Source organism: Boleophthalmus pectinirostris, unplaced genomic scaffold (assembly GCF_026225935.1).
Source record: "Boleophthalmus pectinirostris isolate CB_2022bp ecotype Guang Dong unplaced genomic scaffold, ASM2622593v1 HiC_scaffold_215, whole genome shotgun sequence".
Classification (NCBI taxonomy): domain Eukaryota; kingdom Metazoa; phylum Chordata; class Actinopteri; order Gobiiformes; family Gobiidae; genus Boleophthalmus; species Boleophthalmus pectinirostris.
In genome coordinates this window covers 1-22,783 of record NW_026571183.1, presented here as the reverse complement: position 1 = coordinate 22,783, position 22,783 = coordinate 1, and the positions used below count along the sequence as shown (strand labels likewise).

General features: G+C 38.1%; 2 protein-coding genes across 4 annotated transcripts; one reads left to right on the top strand and one right to left on the bottom strand.

The window, feature by feature from the left end:
* Window positions 1–6,342: 6,342 nt before the first annotated feature.
* Window positions 6,343–11,613, bottom strand: ppp1r2 (protein phosphatase 1, regulatory (inhibitor) subunit 2). Of its 2 annotated transcripts, none has more exons than XM_055157709.1 (6): window positions 11,245–11,613; window positions 9,464–9,571; window positions 9,097–9,180; window positions 8,560–8,663; window positions 8,158–8,361; window positions 6,343–7,561 (listed from the first exon to the last, which is right to left on the bottom strand). In XM_055157709.1, the coding sequence occupies exons 1-6, from the start codon at window positions 11,373–11,375 to the stop codon at window positions 7,557–7,559; spliced, it is 636 nt and encodes a 211-aa protein (XP_055013684.1). In that variant the 5' UTR covers window positions 11,376–11,613; the 3' UTR covers window positions 6,343–7,556. The 2 variants fall into 2 exon arrangements, with proteins under 2 accessions (XP_055013684.1, XP_020780441.1); XM_020924782.2 differs by having other exon boundaries at window positions 6,343–7,791; window positions 11,245–11,612.
* Window positions 11,614–13,809: 2,196 nt separating this feature from the next.
* Window positions 13,810–22,754, top strand: LOC129410243 (E3 ubiquitin-protein ligase RNF13-like). 2 transcript variants are annotated; one of them, XM_055157710.1, is made up of 5 exons: window positions 13,810–14,036; window positions 15,367–15,554; window positions 15,678–15,758; window positions 20,625–20,747; window positions 21,001–22,751. In XM_055157710.1, exons 2-5 carry the CDS (start codon window positions 15,441–15,443, stop codon window positions 21,043–21,045), a joined length of 363 nt encoding a protein of 120 aa, XP_055013685.1. In that variant the 5' UTR covers window positions 13,810–14,036; window positions 15,367–15,440; the 3' UTR covers window positions 21,046–22,751. The 2 variants fall into 2 exon arrangements, with proteins under 2 accessions (XP_055013685.1, XP_055013686.1); XM_055157711.1 differs by having other exon boundaries at window positions 14,024–14,161; window positions 21,001–22,754.
* The last annotated feature ends 29 nt before the right edge of the window (window positions 22,755–22,783 follow it).

The window sequence follows — 22,783 nt, the reverse complement described above, 5'->3', positions numbered from 1 at the left end:
GTGAAACTGCTGAGAGGAGAAAGAAAAGGAGGGGCCAGCTCTGACCTTGGAGGACGTCCAGCCACAGAATAAATAATGAGCAGAGGAACACAATCCCTCCTTTCTTTTACTGAAGTGGTGGACAGTTTTCAACGTGTCAATATTTTTAGATTGTGATTGCATGGCTTATTGTTCACTTTACTTTGCAGAATCAATTCATCACCTGCTTGAAAAACTTCAAAGCAACAATGGAAACACTCTGAGCTGACAAAGTTAATAATATAAAACAAACTAGAAGATAAACAGTGGCTTATCCTCTTAGCTCAGGTGTATAACAAACAGACATGAGCTGCATCTGTCGCTTAACTGCTGAGGTGCTAAAACATTTATGTTCAAATGATTTAGACATTTTAGATGTATTAATTAATTAAACTTACAAGTTCAAGCAATATAATCTGCCTATATTGTGTTGTTACATGAATCTGTCAGCAGTCTAAGTGTGAGTGTGGGCCTGGTGATAAGCCGGTTGTGTTGTGTAGATAAGAAACAGAGGCTGCCAAAGACAGTGCCAGGCAAAGAAGAGAGCAGAAACACAATCTGAGTGTTCTCTTTGTCAATAAATACACACCTAATCACACATCACAAGGAGGACACATGTGATGTGGCACTTCTGGTAACATAGAATTTCTGTACATAAACTGCTGCTGACAACAGTGAACAGTTTTGGATTTACATTTCTATTGCTGTTTTCCATATTTGTAGACACAAATGAGAGAAAGACCAGTGCGCTGCCGTCTGGTGTTTGGGTGTGATGCTTAAGTCAGAGCTAAATAAAGCACTCATGGCAGGACTGAGTGTGTAGGGCCTGAAGCAGAGGCTCCCACCACATCAGTAAAAAGAGGCACATTCAGCAGAGCTCAGGAAATGTTTGGCTGCTGCTCCTCCTCACAAAGTCCATCACTTTAAAGAGTGGACTGACCAACAGACCAGCGACCACCAGGCTGTGTGCTGTGTGCGTGGACAAAAGTTTGGTTAAAGAAATGTGCCCTTTACAATACATAGCAAGTGCAAGTACACTGTTTCCACCCGGATACCAAGGATTCTTCAGGATGTTTTTATAGCTTCGGATTGAACAACAAAGTTATTGGTAAAATTCCCTATGTTTGTTGAAAGGGTGCATATTTGCAACACATGTATGAGCCAAATACATATAAATAAGTAAACAAAAGAGCTGTGGAACAGTCCTATAAGCTGCTTGGTCACTATATGTTTGTGAATAATGGCTTTTTGAATCTCCGTAGGTTTATTACTGATATTTCTCTGTATGCATAAATTCTATACTCAACAGAGAAGCTGTGACAGTGGCACTTCATTGATGCGAAAGCCTAAACCTGTGTTGTGTAGTTTGTATGCAGAGCAATCCTTCTGACTGAGCAGCTTTCATTAGACAGGATAATGTCTTTTTAAGAGTCTGTGGTGGGCAACAGCAGAAGACTTCAATGGTTGCCCCGGTGTCCCTTGAAAAATGTCCGTTCATGCTGTCGTAGTTTCTTTGAGAAAACATTCACATTAAACTTGTGTTATTTTAGTAGTGGCAGACAACAAGTTTTACACCGCCAGCTAAGCACCAACATGTCACTATCCCCTGCTGTTTAAAGAGCTATAGTTTCTCTAAAAACAGATGGCCCTACATTTAGTGCACAGAAGTGATTGACTGAGTACAGTTCAAAACAAAAGGGCTGTCCAAAGCGCTGTGAGGTTTGGCACAACTCCAGTGGGCTGGTCTCTGCTGCAGCACACAGGCAGTTAGACAGGTTCATCTGATACAATAGGGTCCAGTGCAGGGGAAGCACCATCACCCAAAAGACTACACTATGAATAACCAACTCTGAACACTAACTAATCTCACTAGGCCTGTCACGACAACAGATTATGGAGGATGATATATTGCTACAGAGATATACTGTGATAAATGATAATATTTAACCTACATTGTACCACTGACACAATAACAACAATGCAAGATAATCCCAGTAAACTGTTTAAAAAAAAAAACAGTATTATTTTAAAGGCATGAGCTGCAACAAATAAACAGCAGAATAAACCAATAATTAGCCATAGATGTTAGATATTGAACAGCTCAGATCTTATCTAACAAAAAATACCTAAAATCTCCCCACTTTTACAAAGAAAATGTACACACAATAAGTCCCCAAATAGACTGTTCCAATACAATGAGTCACTATTGTATTTATTGTGGCAGGCCTCTCACTAAATAAAGATCGCACATGTCTAATTCATGGCCACAGATTATTGTTTTGGAATGTGTCATATGCTGTGTACATTATAAAATAGTTTTGACACAAGTCTCTCTCTCAGTATCTTTCCTAAACAAAACCCTAAATATGGCAGAGAAGATTTGTACATGAATATTTTTCTGACAGTCTAAGTGCTCTTGCTTGTGGAGGCATGGTCATTTCTGCAGTCCACTATGTTGAAGAAAACTCTGTCTGTTATTGTGGAAAAGTGAGGCTGGGTGCGGTGACGTAGATCCTGTCATTGTTCAAGTACAGAGCAGCCATGATTCTCAAATCAGCTCATTACTTTCCATTACAATATCTGGCCTGTCGCTGTATTGGATGGCCATTGTAAATATTCCTTGCATCCTTGAGTCAACAGGAAGTAAGGAAAAACAAAATCAACTGTAATAAGAAAACTTAGTAGAAAGTCTTTGATGATTAGGTAGAACTAAAGACTAGCCCAGTGTCCATGGAGAACACTGTCCAAACAAACAGTCAGTGACGCAGTTACAGATATTAGAAAGCAGAGAAAATATTTGGTGAATTGCATAAATCTACAACGACACACTGCATTCATCCCGCTGTGATCAGACGTCTCAACCACTTAGCACCAGATCTAATCTTCGGCCTAGAACACAAAAGAATTTGTCCTGAACTTTCAACACCCATAATTACAACTAAACCTTTGTGATCTTTACCAAGTAACAACACAGTAATAATAGAGCATATGGTGGTTTACACAGGACACGCTCAGCTTATGTATGTGGTGACGAGAATTGTCTCTACAGATGACAAAAAGCCAGAAAAGCTCTAGAGCCTAATTCCTATTCTCAAGTGGAAAAGGGTGACTGCCAAAAATACATATTTGTCCAGCATGCATGTCTCAGCTTTACTAAAGACTAAAGACAGACTACTAACGCAAATGAGGATGAGAGGGAAAAAAGTGGGGTGTGCCAAACTACCACTTGAAAACAACCCTCTCCACATTTGGGGGCTCCATATTCTCTGGCACAAAGTTAAAAGCAAAACACCAAAGTGGAACCAGATGTCCAGACGCCGAGCTCTGTACTATTACACATATTCTGTTTTTAAATGCATTCTCATTCTCTCTTGTTATTTTCCTCAGCCAAACATAACGCATAGATGGTGTAAAGTCAGTGCTGCAAATATCAATGATCTATGCGACCCAGCATGACCTACAGAAAACTACTGTAATGGTTCAAATGCTGAGTGGGAACATTTTCACAAGACACATGAATGGACAGTTTGCATATAATCAAACTAACACTTTTAAATGCATTCATTTTATTTTATTCAACCATTATTTAACCAGGGAAAAATAACAAATTTTTCAAGGAAGTCCAGGCCAATAGGCAGCAGCTTAACGCATAGTTACAACACATACAAAAAAACAATAAAATTATTAGGGACTTAGAAGTCCCTAATCATGACAAGTGCACAAGTGCAGCAGTCTCTGATGCGTTCACCTTAGCATCACCTTAAATTTGGGATATGATTACTAAAAAACAAAATGGGTCTGATTGTGCAGCTTTAAAATCCATTTCAACCCAATTGCACTTTACAGCCTAGAGCTCTCACATGATCTACACATTACAAAACGGTGGTCACCAAAACAACTCTCCAGTGAAGCAGGGACTAGATACAGGTCATGTAGAGAATTTGAGAAAGACTTGTGAATAATGCTAAAAATGCTCACATTAATAAAAACAGCTACGCCCTCTCTTTCAGATTCCTTTAGGAAGTTAGGACTATTGCCAAAGCAACAAAATATTGCAATTTTTGAATGGCGAAAAGTCCTCAAAATCTTGCCTATAACAGGAAGCAGAAAACCATGAATAGTGTGTGATCATGAGCTGGACTGCACTGAATATAATTAATTCTCCAATTCCTCTGTCTGTGATTAACTTTCTAACATCTGTCCTGATTTTGTAGAAGAGGATGTTACTGAAGCTCTGGGACCAGCTGCACTGGGAAAGAGGGAGGTGCTTTCTCAAATCTTCGGAAAAGGAGAAGCAAGAGGAGGAAGTTGAAAACAAACACCTACTTGAAACACCCTTAAGGTCCAAGAATAAAAATAAGAGATGATGTTGCAAATGACGCTCTTGAAAGAAAATGGTCTTAAATCACATGATCTTAGGTCACATAAAAAGCTTTACAGGCTGACAGATCATAGAACTTGACATTATAATGTCTATATTCTTATATGAACGGCAATCCACAGAACACCTATTGACTTGTCTTGGGTTTCAATTTGAAGTGTTTTTTGTTTGTTTTTTCCTTTTTGCCAAAGCCTGTTAGGACCATAATCTCTGATTGCTTTTTTCCCCTATTTGCTAGCTGTTTTGTATTATTGTTGTTATTAGTACACAGTAACGACAATTATCTGAATGAGTGGCTATTTTACTCAATGCGTTTGTCTCATTCTTTCAGGGTAGAGTCCTCTCCGAGTGGCCCCAGTTTTCTCTGTCCCAAAATAGAAGACAACCAAGCAGGAACTCCCCCGCAGCCTAGCTGAATACTTTTCTTGGCAATAAATACGTGTCGAAAACGGGACAAAGTCCGTCTGGGATTACTCACCTGAACCGCGGCGAGTCCTTCAGGCACTCCTCAAAATCCACCATTATTTTCATTTTGGCGCAGAAGAAGGAGCGCAAACTTGCGCTGTCTTTGATTCACACTAATCCAGGCTAATTAGCTTGTTTGCTAGCGTTACTGTGCCTCTGTCCAACCAGCTGGCCCCTCTCTGTCACTGCCCTGTAGCCTGCTAGCCCCACAGGCCAGCGTCTACGGAGAAAAACACGTAGGAATGCGACCATACAATGGGCTATGCTTTCTCCACGAGCACCAAAGACACTAAGAGCAATCACGGAGGCGGTGGTCAGTCCCGAAAACACAAGTGTTGTCCGGTAGCTCGGTCATAGCCGCCACAGCAGAAAAGAAGCTTCTCTTCGCAGTGGGACATACGGTCTATGCCATAGACCATAGTACTCTATGGTTACTACAACCACACTCAGGGATCCTCTATGCATGTAGGACGGACCGGCCCACAATAAGAAGCGCAAGGTTTTTTTTTTTAATTATTGTGACCTTTACTCATCTAATTAATCAGTCGAACAGTTTCATAACCTAATAGACATGAAGGTAATATAAATATGTGTATTTAAAAATCGAAAATATACTGGGACGTTTCTACGGTTGAGTGGTCAGTCTGTCTCGTAACACATCTTTGTACGGGTTGACAGGCGCTTCCTGATTCTGACGCTCACTAATGGGAGACATGGGAGACCATCACAGACCATAGACTGGGGACTTTGGCGTATGTCCTATGGATAGACTACACACATACAGTGTATGGTCCTATTCATGATATGCATGGAGATAATAAGTGCATCTACTACAACATGCTTTTACCTCAGTCACTTAAAGTTGTCTCTGATCTCTCGTCTCCTTATTCTTTAGCAAAGGAGAAATTCAATTCTGTCAGATGGACATAAGTTTTTAATCGACGTTTCTCATCCAAGCTGCGTCTTCAGTTCTCTATGTCCAGTTGACAGAATTGTATTCTCCTTTGTTATAGATCCTACCTGGACGATTGAGGGATTACTCAAACACCCATATTCTCTGTTTAAAACCTTATACCCAAAATAAACCATAGTTCTTTATTGGCAACTTCACTTTAGCCATGTCATGCACATTAATAAAGTGCAATCTTTGCTTATATCTACGATAATCCTCAAACTAAGACATGTCTACTCTGTCTACTGATCCTATTAGTACTTTGCCTACAGAATATAGTTTACTGCAATGTTCGAACGCCATCTGGTGGTACTTATTATAATTGTACTAAAAGTTAGGCAAAAAACACAGCACTTTTTAATAAGCTTTGTTTTTAATTAACGTGGGAAGGAAAAACACACTTGAAATACTTGCAACATGCCAACCAGGAAATTAAAAAAAGATAATCCACAGTGAAGTGAGTGCAGATTTGACTGCTGAACAGTCTTCAATATTCAAAATTAAAAAGTGAAGAGTGAGAAAAATGGAGAGTAACATGGGATTTTATTTTTACACTGGATTTCTAAAAGATAAGAGGCACACGTGGATATCCACCAGGGGAGTAATAATATCAGTCATTATGGGATAAAAACTTGTAAGCATCAACTCAGAATTCACATTTCTCAATACAGTACATGGTATTTTTAATCACCCCTGGAATGGATTCAAATAAACAACATTTGGCCATTGGAAAAGACTGTATATTCTGCCTGCCTTCAGTCAAGTTAATTGTTTGGGCTTAGTTTGTTTTGTATTTTGTTTTGTTTTTTATAATAATGGAGTAGTAGAGAACCTATATATAAAACCTCTGCTGTCGTTTTTTTGTCCCTAAAACGAGACTCACACCCAATCAGAGCGTAAATGGGGGAAAAAAGAAAATACATGTCATTATTCAAACAAAACAGTGAGCATGTAAATAATTATATAACAGTAAACCTGAACGTAAGCACTCATTTTTAAATTAAGACATGTCAATAACTGCACATTTTCATATTAACCTGACCTCATGACCTTTAGTCAGCAGTTCAGTTTGCAAACAATGTCATGCTTTTCCTTCTTCTCAGTAGCTAAAATGCAACATTTTTAAGCTGTGTCATGCAAGACAAGAATCAAAAATTAAACATAAAAAGAACAATGAGGAAAAAATATTGGCGATTTGACAAAGTAATTATTTCAAAGCACTGGTGTGTTTTATGTGCCTGTAAAACTGTGTTTCAACAAAGCCCTCTAAATCAGTAGCACATGGTTTATCAATTTTAATAGTAATGGGGTCAACTCTGTTCTTATTACAGACTAGAAATACAAATGAGGTTTGTCAGAAATTGAGGTATGTATGTTATTATAAATTGGGGCATTTATAATCCATAACTGTTATTTTAGATTAGTTAAAAATAAAAACATACTTGTACTGTTAACAATAGATTGAGACAAAATAAATTGATGGCACAGGACAGACTAAATTAAGGTCAAACGGTACAGTGGAGAAGGTGGAAAAACAAGGGTCAAAATCAAACTCAATGTCTCTATCAATCTCTATACAGAAAGCCAGTGTACTTTTTTTTTCTCAGAAAAGGCCGTAATGAGGCAGTGGAGTTTCCCAGGATTTCAGAGTAGGTTTTTAAAGAACTGACTCTTGCACACTGTTCACACATGGAAGTCTCAGAGCTTTAAAATGTTGCTCTGTCCTTTAGGTAAGTGCATTCATCCTGTAAAGGATAAAGGCATGAGTCTTGGCTGGAGGAGTAAAAGACCATGTTCACCTTAATGTTTATTGTTTCGGGAAATGTGAAATCAGTGATTTAGGACGTTGCATTGCACAAATTTTGTTTTCTGTTGATAGGTGATATAAGTAGCAGCATTGTCCATCTCGACAGGATTTAGAGTTGAACCACTGGGCAAACGGTCTAAAGCCTCATTTATGAGTCCAGAGATTCAGCTAAATAAAAGACAAAAAAAACCCAAAAAACACACATTTAGGAATGTGAAACTGATGAATCTTACAACCATTCATTTAGGCTGGGGACACATTGGAGGATATTTAGATCAAATTAAAGCCAGATTTGCTACAATGACTGTAACAGGCTCGTGAATTCCAGCTCGCACTGTATAGTAAATGTATGATAGAAATAAATAAATATATACTCTTGTAGCTTCTTTAGAACCATTTTATCATGTTTAGTAGTCTTTTGTGTACCACAAATCTTTCTTAAAAAAAGAGTGTGTGGTAATTCTGTGCTTATTGGAAATGTGAGATGAATAATCGTTGTCTTTATTCAGACAGGCCACAACCAGCACTATTTACCTTCTTGAGGAGGGTCCACACTGATCTCCTCAGTCTCCTCTGCATCCTCGCGAGTCTCCTCTGTATCATCTCTCATCTCCTCATCTTCATCATCTTCATCATCATCATCTTCAAGTTCACTGGCGATGAGTTGACGGGCCAGTTTGATATTAAGTCCCTCATTGTAGTGCATCTTCCTCATCATCTGAAACTGTTTCTTTTTGGCTGCAAATAGAAGAAAATTATAATTATTAAAAATTATAATGGTGTCATCCTTAGATTTGATAGTGAGTAAATCAGTTACACAGATAAGCATCATGAGTTATGAAAAAATGAATAGCCAATGTAATAAATGTAACAATAAACTAATAAACTTACAGTTATTGTTGAGCTGCACTGAAAAGTATCAGTCACAAAGTTTACCTTGTTCTTCAGGGGTCAATTCTTCTTCCTCTTCTTCACTGCTCTCCTCCTCCTCTTCCTCCTCTTTCATAAACCTGGGTTCAGAACCTTCTGCAGCAATCAATCTAAAATTAATTCAGATTAAAAGAAGTATTAATGGTGTACTGAGAAATGTTACGTAGGGATCTAGCTCAAGCCCTCTATAACAATAGCAACAAAGGTCAGACAGAATCCATGTTTCCTTTCAGCCTATTCAAACAAGCATGTTCCATCATCACATTATGCTGCTAACCATTGTTGAAGGCAGCAGTGCATTATACGGCAAGTTATAATACAATATGACTTAAAAGTGTATAAAAACTTTTTGCCTGGACAAATGGACAAACTAATTCTGCAGACTAAAGCATGGTGTCCAGTATTTAACATCACATTAGTCATAAGTTATTAATGTTGCATCTAGCAGAGACACCAGCTTTTACCCAATATAAATCAGTTCACCATATTTTGAGAATAAAAACATTTTATCATAATCGCCTCACTCTGGAAAATGTAGCTTACTTTGATGCAAGGTCATCTGCTGTGAGGGCGCTTTGGCCGTCAGAGTCACTCAGCACTCCTTCATCATCATCATCCCCAACCATTCTTAAAGAAAAAATGATACATTTGACATTTTAATTATGTAATATTTGAATGTCATAAGTCACAGGGCAAGGACAAAATGGTGAGGGCATAACAAAGCAGAGAAACGCCATAAAGCCAAAGAAATTATGTGTTAAGAGTGACCTTCCATGCAGCACTATATCCTATTGAATAACAAACTTGCTGAGACATCCAGTGACACAAACAGTCAGAGCTCAGCAGTGCCACATGGCAATGGTTGTATATACATATAGTAAATAAAAGGTTACACAATTATTGTATATACCTGTTGTAGGGAGTGCTTGGTTCATCGATTTTCATAAGGCCATAGTCTTTGTCTGCTGGATGATATGTGGCTAGTATGTTCATCTCATCCCATTTTGTAGATTTTTTTCTGTAAAAAAACAAAACAAAAAAATTAGTCTGATGGCTATTGTTAAATATTGCCAATTGAAGCTATCAAAGGTGATTGGAGACACCTCAGAAAAGGGAGGGTAAGAGACCAGCACTTTTCAGGCTAAATCAGACACAGCTGATTGTGTCTGATTTGGTCGCAGGTCAATGTATAAATTCGACCTGCGTATGACCTGGATTCAGTAAAACTGGAAACAAAATTAAGAAAAACTTCACTACAGTTGCAACTGTTCTATACAAGCTACCCTGAAAGCAAAAGTAACTCTCCTTTCATACATTATAGATTTTGTTTCAGACACACACTATATTAATGAATCTGGTTGCATAACACGTTATCTTACTTATCATTTAATTTCAGCACACCATCTTAAACCACAAATAAAAATTGGAATACTTTGCTGTATGCTAATTCACCTGACTGTCTTTGGGCAGCAACCTCTTCGGACATCGGACACACACTAAATATAGAAAGTGGATCTGTTATGTGACAAATGTCTCTAAAGAGGCCAACAGCTGGCAATAGACACATCCAGAGAAGTCATTAAACAGAGTGAATCGTCACTGGAGTGAAGTCATGATATCAGATAAAGTGGTCTACCAGAAGTGAGAAGACCAACCCAAACCATAATCAAAGTGCATACTTTACAATGAATGAGAGATATGGTTTCATGGCAGCATCCATGAATTACACATGAGCTATTATTTGGTGCAGCAGTGGCTCATGGGTTAAGCATTCACCCATCATCTTGAAGGTTGGCAGTTTTACACCATATTGTTGTTGTGTCCTTGAGGACACTTCACTTCAGGAAAAAAAATTAAGAGCATCAATTGCATCAATAGATGTCATTGCAAAGAAGTGCCCATAGGACATGCCAACAAAAAAGCAGGCACTAAACTGCTTAAATTACGTACTATAAAACATTATGGCTGGCTTCACACTCGGGTCAAGAGTACCAGTGCCGTTGTTCCAAACACGGACAGCGCGAAAGGTACCACAGAGCATTTGTGATTAGGGCACCCAAATGGCTAGCAACGGTCCTGAAGATTACGATACGACAAGTGCATAGAAAACATAAAACTAACTTTATATCAACTGAACAAAAAAATGGTAGCATGCTTCATAATCATTACGGTTAGGATTTAGTTCCTAGCTGCACAGTGTTTCCATAACTACATTTTTGTTACTTTTGTCGTAACAGGTAACCATCTTTAACCCCTACTTCTTTTCTTAGTTTGATAATTACGTAACACATAAAAAGTTGTTGAAGATGCATCAACTAGTTTATTGTGCAGGGTAGGCTATAGCCTACATACTATTAGGGTCTGTACAATGCTGGTTCAATTCACGCATTTAACCACTTCAGATGGTAACCAGACAGCTAACAATAACTACACACACGTGTGCCTACTAGTAATCAATAAAGCAGTAACAGAGATCTGTAGAAGTTTGTGGTATTGTAACATGGCCAATTATGGAAATCTATGACAGGATCTTAACAGGGTGTGAGCTAGAAAGTTCCTGAGAGAGGCTACGTTAGCCTAGCTGAAAGTGCTATGTCCATGAAGCTAAATGGATGATACTTCACAGGCTAACAAGTGCTTAGCTAGCCATCACCTGCCTCTAACTTCACCAAAGGTTCACCGCACACTTACTGCTGATCATCCTCTGTGAGTCCGGGTACGTGTTCAGGGACGTCTCCTGGAGCGTCAGTGGATAGCGTCTGGGCGCTGGTCCCAGTGTTTTTGTTTTTTAGGATACCTTTTATCGGCCGTGGAGCTGCCATTCCCACACGCTGAACCTTGTTGTCAAGCGGACCGCCTTCCCTGCTCTGTGTATATTTACTGCCCCTCAGTTACAAAAACGAGCTTACGGTAAAAGGTAAATCCTCATAACTAGGACATTGACAAAATCGTCAGAAGAGAAAGCCTGCGTTTACGTGCTCCAGCGGTTCAGCTGTATCATTCCCATAGTGTGCGTGTGAGCCCAAACAGAGCACTGCCAGTGTCAGCCACCAGGAGACATCAGACTTCTCGCGAGAGGGAATTTAATCACGCTCTATTTACTGGAACTACACTATTGGTGGTGCACTTGCACTAGAACTTTTCTGGTTATTTATTTGCCTGGATTTGTTTTGCTTTTCCCAAATCATGACCTTCAACTTTTAGTTTGCATTTAATAACTTTTAGGATTAGGACTAGAGAGGCAGCTGGTCCAGCTCCAGGCTTTTTAAGTTCAGTGCAGATGAACTGTGTGGAGTTATCTCCTAGAACAGTGTTTCCCAATTTTTCTTTCTGGGGACCCATATTTTAAAAGTCACAAACCTTTGCAACCCAAGTCAATAGATATTATTCGTAAATCACAAAATAAAGGTGGATTTGACCATTACTGAACATTAATGAGGATATGTTGTTGCCAGAGTGATTGTGTCTCTCTGAACCGAACCAGCAATAAAAGGTATCCATAAGTAGCCTATTTGGACATTAAACTTAGCCCTGTATCCAGATCTACATGCAGATTGTGACAAAGTGACCCAAAAAAAATCTCTTATGACCCACCTGAGCATCACGACCCAGTCTTTCGGAAAAACTATCCTAGAAGACCTCTTGCATGGCACCAGTGCTCAAGACCATGCATGCCAAAGACCTCAGCAGCTTCAGAGTCTCATGTCCCATCTGATAGAGACACTGGAGAGCACTGACCCCAAGTTTCTGTCCATGCTGGACTGGACCCATTGTTTTTTCATTAGTCCAGCACCTTCAGCACTGGTGTGGACTGTAGCTATCTCACAAACCGGCCCCATTTTGTGAGAGCCCTGGACTCTGTGAGCTCTGACCTGCCGTGTGGAGGCTCCTCAGGGGTCCATCATCTCGCCTTCCATTTTCACTTTCTACACTGCAGACTTCAGACACTACAAAGACAACTCTGTCAACATCAGCCTTTGTAGATTAGTGTCAGCATAAGCACATGCTCATCAACACGGGTAAACCAAGTAGAAAGTAGATGGTGGTGGACTGATATATGCCAATACTGCCCTTGCCCTTACATCCTCGTGAGGACCTACTATGACTCTGTGGTAGCATCAGCCATCATGTGCTGTGAGCAGTATCACGGAGAGTGTGAGAAAGAAGTGGGAAAGGTCAACAAGAAGTCCACCTCCATCCTGGGCTGTCCTCTGGAGTGTCCTTGCTAAACTGACTGGACCATAAGTGTCATCCTCTGCAGTAAACCCTGTCTAAACTTTTAGCCTACCTCTAATGGATTGTTGGAAGTTTCATTTTGAATGTTTTGTGTTTTTATCTCTCTGTCCAACTCATCATGTTTAAGTTTAACCGCCTTATCCCACTCAAGTTTCTGCATTTTCCTCTTGAAAAAAGGGAGCGAAGTTGCTGATATGCTCAATAACTTTAGACTTGATAACTACTCTGTAATACCTTTCAGCTCTCTTGATTTAGAAAACAACAAAGTCCCTCTGCCTACTGATTTGGCATACTTTTACCACTGTTTTATCTTCAATTGCAATAAAATATTTGACAGCAATTTGTTGGGCAAGTTTGCCTAATGTACATAGGCCATGTTCAATGGCAATTTTTAAAGGTGATCCAGACAATGTGATGACCAATGCTGCAATTACATGCATGTACAGAGTACTCCAGTGTGTCTGTGGAGTAGACAGGTTCCTCTATGTACCTTGGGGCTTCCTCATCTGTAACCTCACTGAACCTTGAAGTACAAGCTCTTTTTTTGTTCAGCAGGGCAGTTTAAAGTGTCTGATTTTGTGTAGTTCCTCTGGTAAGCATCTAGTGGCTGCTTAACCTTATTATCTCTTTTTTTAACGTGGTATTGATGAGGAGGGACAAACTTACATAAATAATTATGAATACCCATAAATACCGATGAATACCCATGAATACACCCCCCACCCCACCTTCTCCCTCGCTCTCTCTATCTCTCTTTCTCCCTCTCTATCTCTCTGTCTATATCTATCTTTATTTATTTCTCTATCTCTTAATATTGGCCTGAAAATAACTCCATATACAACCCGACGTGCACCTCTAAGTAAGTGTGTACAAGTTTAGACGCACATTTTATACATTTCTTGAGCTCGTTGCTTTTATTGTCACGTGGACAAAATATTTACGTCTAAAGAAGTCGTTTCCGGAAAGCATTGATTGACGTGTAAGTTGACCAATCAGAGGCTCCAGAGGGACAGGCGCATGGCGGATGTATGCCTCTCACATGAAGCTACCGCAAACCAAAGCAGCTAACCGAGATTATACTGTAGCGCTAATGTTCAAGCTTTCTGAATTTACGTGAAACGAAATGGTAGTAATGTCAAGTGTTTGCTGCTATACTTACATATATCTGGACGATAATTAGTAACGTAGCGATGATATTGTCAATCGTCAAATTCCTGGCTACAACTCATTTCCAGGCTGAAATACAGGTAAACACCCTCTGCAGCTAGTTAGCTTCTTCTGCTAGCGCCAGGCTAAATCGGGTACTGGACGCTCTGTTTTCTTGGCCAGCTGTTCACCGTTTTGAGCGCCCGCGTACTTCACCACGGAGGAGGTCTGTGTGTGTGTGCCTCTTACATGTGCTAGCTGTAATAACCATTAATCATACCTAAATCACTGGATGATATTATTATTGTAAAGTCACCGAGCTGTTCAGCGTAATAGACTGCGATTAAACTCTTAGAAAACAGTGGAGTTGATTGTGTCCAAATTTTAAAAGGATCTTGTTTCTATTGAACTGTGATTCATCTTTATAATTTTCAATCGTTACTCGCAATTTAAATAAATCTATGTAATTATGCACTAATAATTACAGTTTATCAAAATAGCAGCAAATAGCAATGGAAACATTTATTGGATGATGTGTTCAGAGAAGAAGCTTCAGTATGTGATAAATATCGCGTAAAGTTTTAATGTAGCCAAGTTACTAAATAATACAACATCTTCCTCTATAGCATGCGCTTAGATTTAAGACCACAACTTAAAAATCTATTAGATTACAAACTGTTATTTGTAACAATCTTCTCATTTATGAGGCTCATTACTGCCTTAATGTTTGAATTAACAAAAATACATAACAAATGCATAGACATTAGACATTCATGTTTGGGCTATAATATTTTATAGTATAATAGTTGTATAAACAAATTATATATGTAATTGTTATTAGCTAGTAATTTTCTTTACTATCATCTTAACTAAACATTGTACTGGGTTAATGCCTGCTTCTGAGAACTGGATCACATGCTCTAGTTTCTGATCCTCTATACAGGTTCCCCCAGTCTATATGAGACATTATCCTATAACCAAGATGTTTGTGTAGGGTGGTTGAATGTCAAGTTTAAAACAATCTCTGTTTTTGGCAAATAGCAGAATAAGCTTGTGTTGGGGTGCTGCACAATTAATCAGACTTTAAGTGAAATGTAATTGTTTCATATTGTCAGTGTTAATTTTAAGTCTTTCTAATTGTGGAGCCTAATGCAAATCCTTTGTCATTAAAAGCATGTACTTTGGAGAATAACTCAGACTTTTTCTTTTTGAATTACAAAAGAAGTACTGAATTAGAATTTTTGATTGGGCAATATAGGAAAGTAATTATGTTTTTTGCTACGTCATCCAGCCCTACTACTGTGGCTGAGTTTGATGGAACACTGTCCTTTCAAAACGACATAATTACTGTTTTGGCTAAAGTTAAGTATTGTGGCTTATACCATATGCAACCATTAGTCTGTATGTATGTCTCTAATTTGTGTTTTGTAGGTGTAAAGACAACAGGTTGTGTCGGGAGGGCTTGCAATTAGCAGAAGGTCAACCGTCAGCTGATAGGTGCCAAGATGCTGCTGTCCCTGGGCATGCTCATGTTGTCTGCCACACAGATCTATACAATCTTCACAGTTCAACTCTTTGCTTTCCTCAACCTGCTGCCAGTGGAGGCTGACATTGCCGCTGTAAGTTTTTCTAAAAAACAAATTTTAATGAAAAGGTCAATTGTTCATTTTGGGGTTTGAAAAAATAGTCATATACAAGATAATTTTATGAACTAAATACTTGCTTTATCACTTGTGTTTCAGTATTCCTTTGATAACAAAACAGAGATTTTTGATGATCTTCCTGCAAGGTTTGGGTACAGGCTTCCAAGTGATGGGCTTAAGGTGAGTACTGCTCTTTCCATTGGGTGGATGTTATAAATTCTTATTACGCTCAACATATCAATAAATAACAAATATTTAAACAGCTTCACAGCTTATTTCAGATATAATATTATTTTATGACACGATTTCCTCGTTACAGTTAAAAAGGGACAAATTATGCAAAATGGACTTTTGTGAGCTTTTAACAATGTTGTAGCAATGATTACTCATCATTAACTTGCTCAAAGATGCATTTTGTTTCAGTAGTCCAGCATTGTCCTATGTATCTGTTTTCACCTACCCACTATCTCTGCTCACAGATCTGTTCTTAGTTGTAAATACTCAAAGGTTTCAGACTCCAGGTCATGCAGGAAGGGTTCAAAAATGTCACGTTCTTTGTCATTGGTAAAAATATGCAAATGAAAATACGCTGCTTGCTATGGTGAAATGCCACTATGAAGAGGTGGCGCTACAAATATTCAGTGGAACATTTTCTATTCCAAAGCTATTTTAGATCAGTATTGTTATACAGTAAACAAAATGTAAAATAATGATCTATCTTATATTATAGGTTAAAAAGTAATAGCTGGAAAAGTATGACAAGTCTTCTTTAAACCACTTTCAGCCATAGCTTTGTTCATAATTACATAACCCGTGTTGTTTTGATGGGGCAGCAAAGCTCTCCTCCCTCTTGCTGCACACTTGTTGATCTAAACAGTGAGAATGATTCATGTCTTCTCTCTGAGCTGCTCATTGTGACCAAGAACACTGTCTTTGCTTAAAGCCTTTGAGCTAACACAACCATCCAACTCATGAAATATTTCTTCAGGCCTGATAAATGTGTATTGTCTAATTTTTAAACAGAAAGCTATTACTTCTTATTCCAAGCCAGTTAAAAACAACTATATTTTTATTGCATCATCTTGCCTTAATTTAATAAATATTAAAAACATGTCTTCCATTGTACTCATATTATATTAGTCTCGAGGTATGCTGTATTAGATCTGAACCTATAGAGATGATTCTAAAGGCCAAATCATGTCTCAAAAACAGGACAGTGGGACAGTGGGACTAAATTAGAGTTGTAGGCCCTGTGCAGACTGCAGATCTTCGTTGATAGTCCATTATAATCCTATGGGGAATTGGCCAAGTCTCATCAGGGCCTATTAGACTGTTGCAGTTTTTAAACCTTTGACTCATGGCTGAGCTTTAAAGCCATGCTTGTTGTGACACCTGACTATTAGAACAGCTACATGAGGCTCTGTTTGAAACTCTGTTATGAATGATGTAAAGCAGTAGAACAGTGCATTTTCAGCTCTTGAGAAGGATACTGCTGCAGCCTAAATATCCTGGACTACTTAAATATGAATGGAACTAAACATAACTCCAGATATGTATTTGTTGTAGAAACAACATTTAATTTTTCTTGTTTGTGTCACAATGTGTTTCTTATTTTTCATTATCGCTGTTTCTTTTGTCAAGCAGTGCAGTGCAGTAAATGTGATTTTCTCGTATCCTGTTTGGACCCTACTGCACTATACAATTATTTGCGATATCAACGCACCCTTCTGTATTTATTTCTGATGCCATTAATGCACTCAGCCCTAAACTGCGTTATAGTAGTCCACTTTTAGAAAAAGCTGGCATCACAAGGCAGCACAAGCTGTTTATCCCTCTAGGAGTCTCTTCAGAACCGTTATTGTTGTTAAGACTTGCACAACTATTTAGTAATAATTCATAGTAGCAAGTTACATTTTGCTGGTTATACTTACACAATGACAAAATGTTGTGGTTGCCTCTATGTACTTATATATAAGGGTGACTTCCACAACTACTGGCCAGTCCATAATTACTGTATGAGATGACATGGTTCTGTCTCTGTTGGTTTATTTTGTATGATTCTGCTATTGATTTTTTAAAATGTGTGAGCAGGACAGAGAGCGGAAATAATTATTTCTCACATGTTTTATTCCCAAATCTATTGAGAGTTTTCACATATGTTAAGTATGTATTTTAAGAGCAATTACCCAAACTGTCAATACGCATGGTCTCTACATTAAGCCAAAGATGTTCATTTTGTCTTCTTATGTACTTTAAAACTTCAAAGACAATGCAGTAATGTGTATTTACCTTGTTGACATGATTCGGCTGCTAGCTGCAAGCCATATTCTGAAGATGGCTTGCAGCTAGCAGCTGAAACATGTCAACAAGGTAAATACACTTTACTGTATTGTCGTTAAAAAGAACCCAAGAAGTTATGGTCTCTACATTTTATATAACTAGGTCACTTAAGCAAGTATTTAACTAAGACAGGTTCATTTAACTAAGATGTTTGAGAACTTTCTGTACTCCTGTATGTTTTATTTATTTGAAATTTGTTTGATTTGATTCTGAAGTCCTCATTCAGATTACAGTTGGGGCAAAGGGCACTGGTTGTGGACAGTTTATAAAATTATATCTACTAAGTCATGCGCCAAAGCAAAATTCACACATTCACAATAATCGTCCAGGGGCGTGTCTTGAAGGGGGCACTGGAGGGACCACCATACCCAGGGGGCTGTGGCAGTGTTTGAGAATCAGGGACCAATAACCAGTTAATTTCAATTTGGCCTATAGTACAAAACTATAATAAATTGTGAAATGGCAATTAATGAAACATCCTGATGGATGTAAGTTTGCCACTATTCCAATAATGTGTTAAATTATTAGTAAGTAAGTAAGTAAGTCTTTATTTATATAACACTTTTCACAGACATGTCACAAAGACACTTTACAGAGCATTATTATTAGTATAAAGCTTTAGAGACTGGTGCTGTCCTTCCATAACTAAGTGCCCCCCACGGCCACACCTGTGAAAAAAGTTGAGACAGACCTCTATTTTCATCAGAAATTACAGTAAAAAGTTTGTGTGTAATAATAAAATTAAAATATATATATATATATATATAAAATCCATTATTGTGAAATGACAAGAGAACTATGACTTGCTGAACTATGACTCATTTACTCAACTGTATGCAAGTAGTGGCACACTAAGCTTTGGACCCATGTGATTTCCTCTTTTGTTATTTCCCCGCTCGAACACCTGCTGCAGCTTTCTCAATTCAGGTCACAGTCAACCCCAAAAGCAAAGCTACTTCCTCATAATATCGCATGATTTGTGAAATGTGTTAGTTTCTAGTATTATCAAATGTACCAACAAGAATGGAATAAGTTAGGGCAAGATAGCAGAAAGAAATTGAAGAAAAATACTAAGTGAGAGAGACTAGAAGAGATCTGTAGACTATGTGTTGACTTTACTAAAAGCACCTGGAAATATTTATAAAAAATTTTAAAAAATTAAAAATGTGGAGAACATGTAGGGAACAGATTGTTCTTTAGTGATACAGTAACGTTTAAGGCCAAGCATAAAACTGTCAACACTGATTCTATAGGGCTGTGTACAGATATATCGTTGTAGTTAACGTTGTCTGTGGTCTTTCTCTGGGCTTTTTTTACCGGGATTCCAACTCCTTCCGCTCCCATTTCCTGTTTTTCTCTGCTTTCCTTCTGCACTACTTCCAAGTGTTTTTTTCTTATCCATTTCAGTGACTTTTTCCTTATGATCAACAGAGGGCACCCTTGTCACTGGGTTTTTGCAGCATAAGGCAGTTGCCCCTGATGTTAACCGTGGATCACTAAAGTAGACAGCCCCAGATGTTTCCCAGAGTTGCCTGAATTGTATTAAATAAACTATCTGAACTTTAAAACAGTAACTTTATTATTATATTAACCCGTAGTTGTAGTCTGTCATTGTAGTAGTCAGTAGAGGCAAAGCCCACTCACTGAAAATGCAGCAGTGATGATGACAACAAGATAGAAAGTGCTGACTCTTATATACCAACAGGGAATTCATCTGGCCTGGCTTTTTTACAGAGAGAAAGAGAGGCAGAGAGAGAGAAAGAGAGGAAAGGAGAGAGAGTTGTGTCCCATAGCAGTCCACACTTCCTGTCTCGCGCCTGCCCCTGACAAATCAAATAGTGTTAGTTACAGCTCATTAAATGGTGATTAAGAAACATTAGGCTTATCAGAGTCAACTCCTCTGTATTATTTTTTTTACAATAGTTTCATATTTTGCACTTCTCAAACATCTGCCTGCCTCATCACCTCGCTATTTTTATCCTTTTCAGTTCCCTCACCTTTTCTGTCCTGTCATTTGATTCTTCTGTTAGAATCCCCTTTTGAAGTTTTGAGTTCCTGTCTCTCCTGTCTGTTTGAAATAACCAGAAGGCCTATGCGAATATATGGTATTCATTCACTTTATGGTGTGAGTGAAAAAAATGTTGATTAAACAGCCCATATTACACTATTTTCTGATCTATGTTTATAATGTTGTTTCCTCATCATAAACATACCTAGATTTGTGTTGTTTTTTCATTCACACAAACCCTGAATATTTAGGCTGAGTTCTTCTCACAAACACAAAACACTCTGTTCCACCTAGTAATGTCTTGTGGTAACACAGAAGTGCTCCACTATGTTTTTAAACTCCATACACCTTGGTTAGAATCATTTGGATGACTTCAGACCTGAATTTGACAATCACTACTCAATAAAAGGTAAAAAGTTTTACATGGCTTAAAGCTCACAAGAATCCATTTTACGTAATATAGGACCTTTGACAAGCAGTTGTAGAGAGTCGTGAGCAAATACAATTATGTGGTTTTGTTATTAGCTTTGGGAACTGGCAAAATTACAAATAATAATAATGATAAATAATCATTTATATAAGGGACTTAAAATCTGGGTGTGTAACCTAGAGGCTGGTTAGTAATGTCAAAAGTCCCATTGAATGTTTTGACGAATAGAAAGATTGATAAATGTTGATATTGTTTGCTCTTCCCTCAGGGCTTCTTGATTGGTGCTCGTCCAGAGAATGCCTGTGAACCCATCGAGCCTCCTCCCAGAGACAACCTCACAGGGGCCTTCATTGTCCTCATCAAACGCTTTGACTGCAACTTTGACATCAAGGTATTGCGCTGCCAGTCTATTTGATCTCAGTTATCTAGATATTATGCTTTGCTTGCACCTTATGAAATACTATGTGTTGATGTCATTGGCTGTTTGACATTAAACGCTCCACAGTAGAGGTATTAAAAATGATAGGATCGCTAAATGCTGCTTTGGAGATGGATTAAAATATCAAGTGTAAAAAAAATATATATATAAATGCTGCTAAAGGAGCTGATTAAAATGTAAAATGCTTCTTCCTTGACGTTTACAGGTGAGGTTAAGAACATTTCTGAGGGATCGCCATAACAGTGGGTAAATTTACATGGCCAGTAAAATCAGATAACTAGAATAATCAGATAACCCAGTATTAAGAGCTGAGTTTTGGTGCAATTTTACATGCAACACCTGGTAACACCTGGTCACATATGTCACTAAATCTTTAGAATAAGTGTTGTGTTTGAAAGACAAACTACAGTGAATTTACAGTTAACTCTTTCAGTCGTGAACATTTTCTGATTTCTTTCTGTCTTTACCTTATAATTAGTTTGTCCCCACATAATTAGTTTGCCCTTTTTGCATAATTTTCTTTGCTTGAAACCTGCACCTGTGAGAACAAACAGACAGAAGTTGGATTACTTACATTGGATACGTGTAAAAATAACCCTTGCCAATGGGAAAATCCCTCCAAATTTGTCACTATCGCCCACCATTGCACCACAATATAAACTGATACTTAGTGCATATATCAGTAGGTGGGTGTACATGGTGTCTTAGATCATTTACTTTGGACACAAAAAACGGAAACTGTCATTTCCCTAAACACAGTTTCCCGGATGAGCTTCTATTCCTGTTCTGCTGTGTGGACTTTTTCTTTTTATATTTTTGCTGAGAAATCTTTGAGTATCCAGATAGAAACATTCTGTTGCAAGCATCAATATCAGACTCGTTATTATTCACACACAGCCTGTACACGTCACGTTGGTGTTGCTGCCACTTATTTGGAGTGACAGCAATATTCTAGCTTTAGACTTGGCTGCAGAATCCATTTTTATTATTTTCACAGCGCTGAGCGCTTCTTGTGCCGAGCAGAATTATGGAGTGAATACTTTACTTACCCTGGCTGCGAAGGAGTATGTGAAGTTAAAACACTTTTAATCACATTTTGATAACACATCTTTCTTATAGGTTTATGGTAAAAAAAAAAAAAAAAAAAAGTTTGAAGTCAATTTAAATTACACAATTTGGGGAAAATCAACCTTACATATTGTCATATCTTGTTTGTAAAGATATTGTAAATGCTCAACCATGGAAAGTGCTTTTACTTTTTTGTCAAGTATTACAGGTATCATTGTAATACTATTTTTATCCCTGTTATGACTGTTTGTTAGCATTGTTAGCAATAGATGCTTTTGTACATACACTGTAATTGTAATGAGCAGTAAAAAGTGTTTCAAAATACTTACACACTAAAACTACTAACTAGTACACCAATTACCACGTAGTTATTGACTAATATGTGGCCCTTAAAGGGCAGTGTCTGCGATTACAAGCTTTCTAAAAACTGATTAATGTATGAAATATAGACCTTTAAAATTAAGGAAATGCAAACTGCACAATTGTATTTAAGTAATCAGGACTATGTTCAGAAAAAATTGAAATTATTTTGCTGTTTACATGTCATTTCAATAATCTTTTAGTAAAATGGCAACTGTTACCTACATCTTTTACGTGCATCTTGTTCATTTTCTCACATATTTTCATTTGTTTTGTCTATTTTCTTCATCGTGTTCCTCTCGCTCTGACGCGCTCCCTCACTTTTTCACTTTTTCCCCTCTCCGTTGTAAATCTGGTTCAGCTGTGCGACCTTATAAGGGCATATATCCTCAAATACACACACATACACACACACACACACACACACAGAGTGGCTCTTTGAGGAGGCAGTGAGGTGTTCCCTGGACCCGAGCGCAACCAGACTCCATTTCACATAGCTAACTGTCAGCCAGACTTGCAAAGTTTATAAACATTCACTGCTTTTTCAACGCATGTGTTAT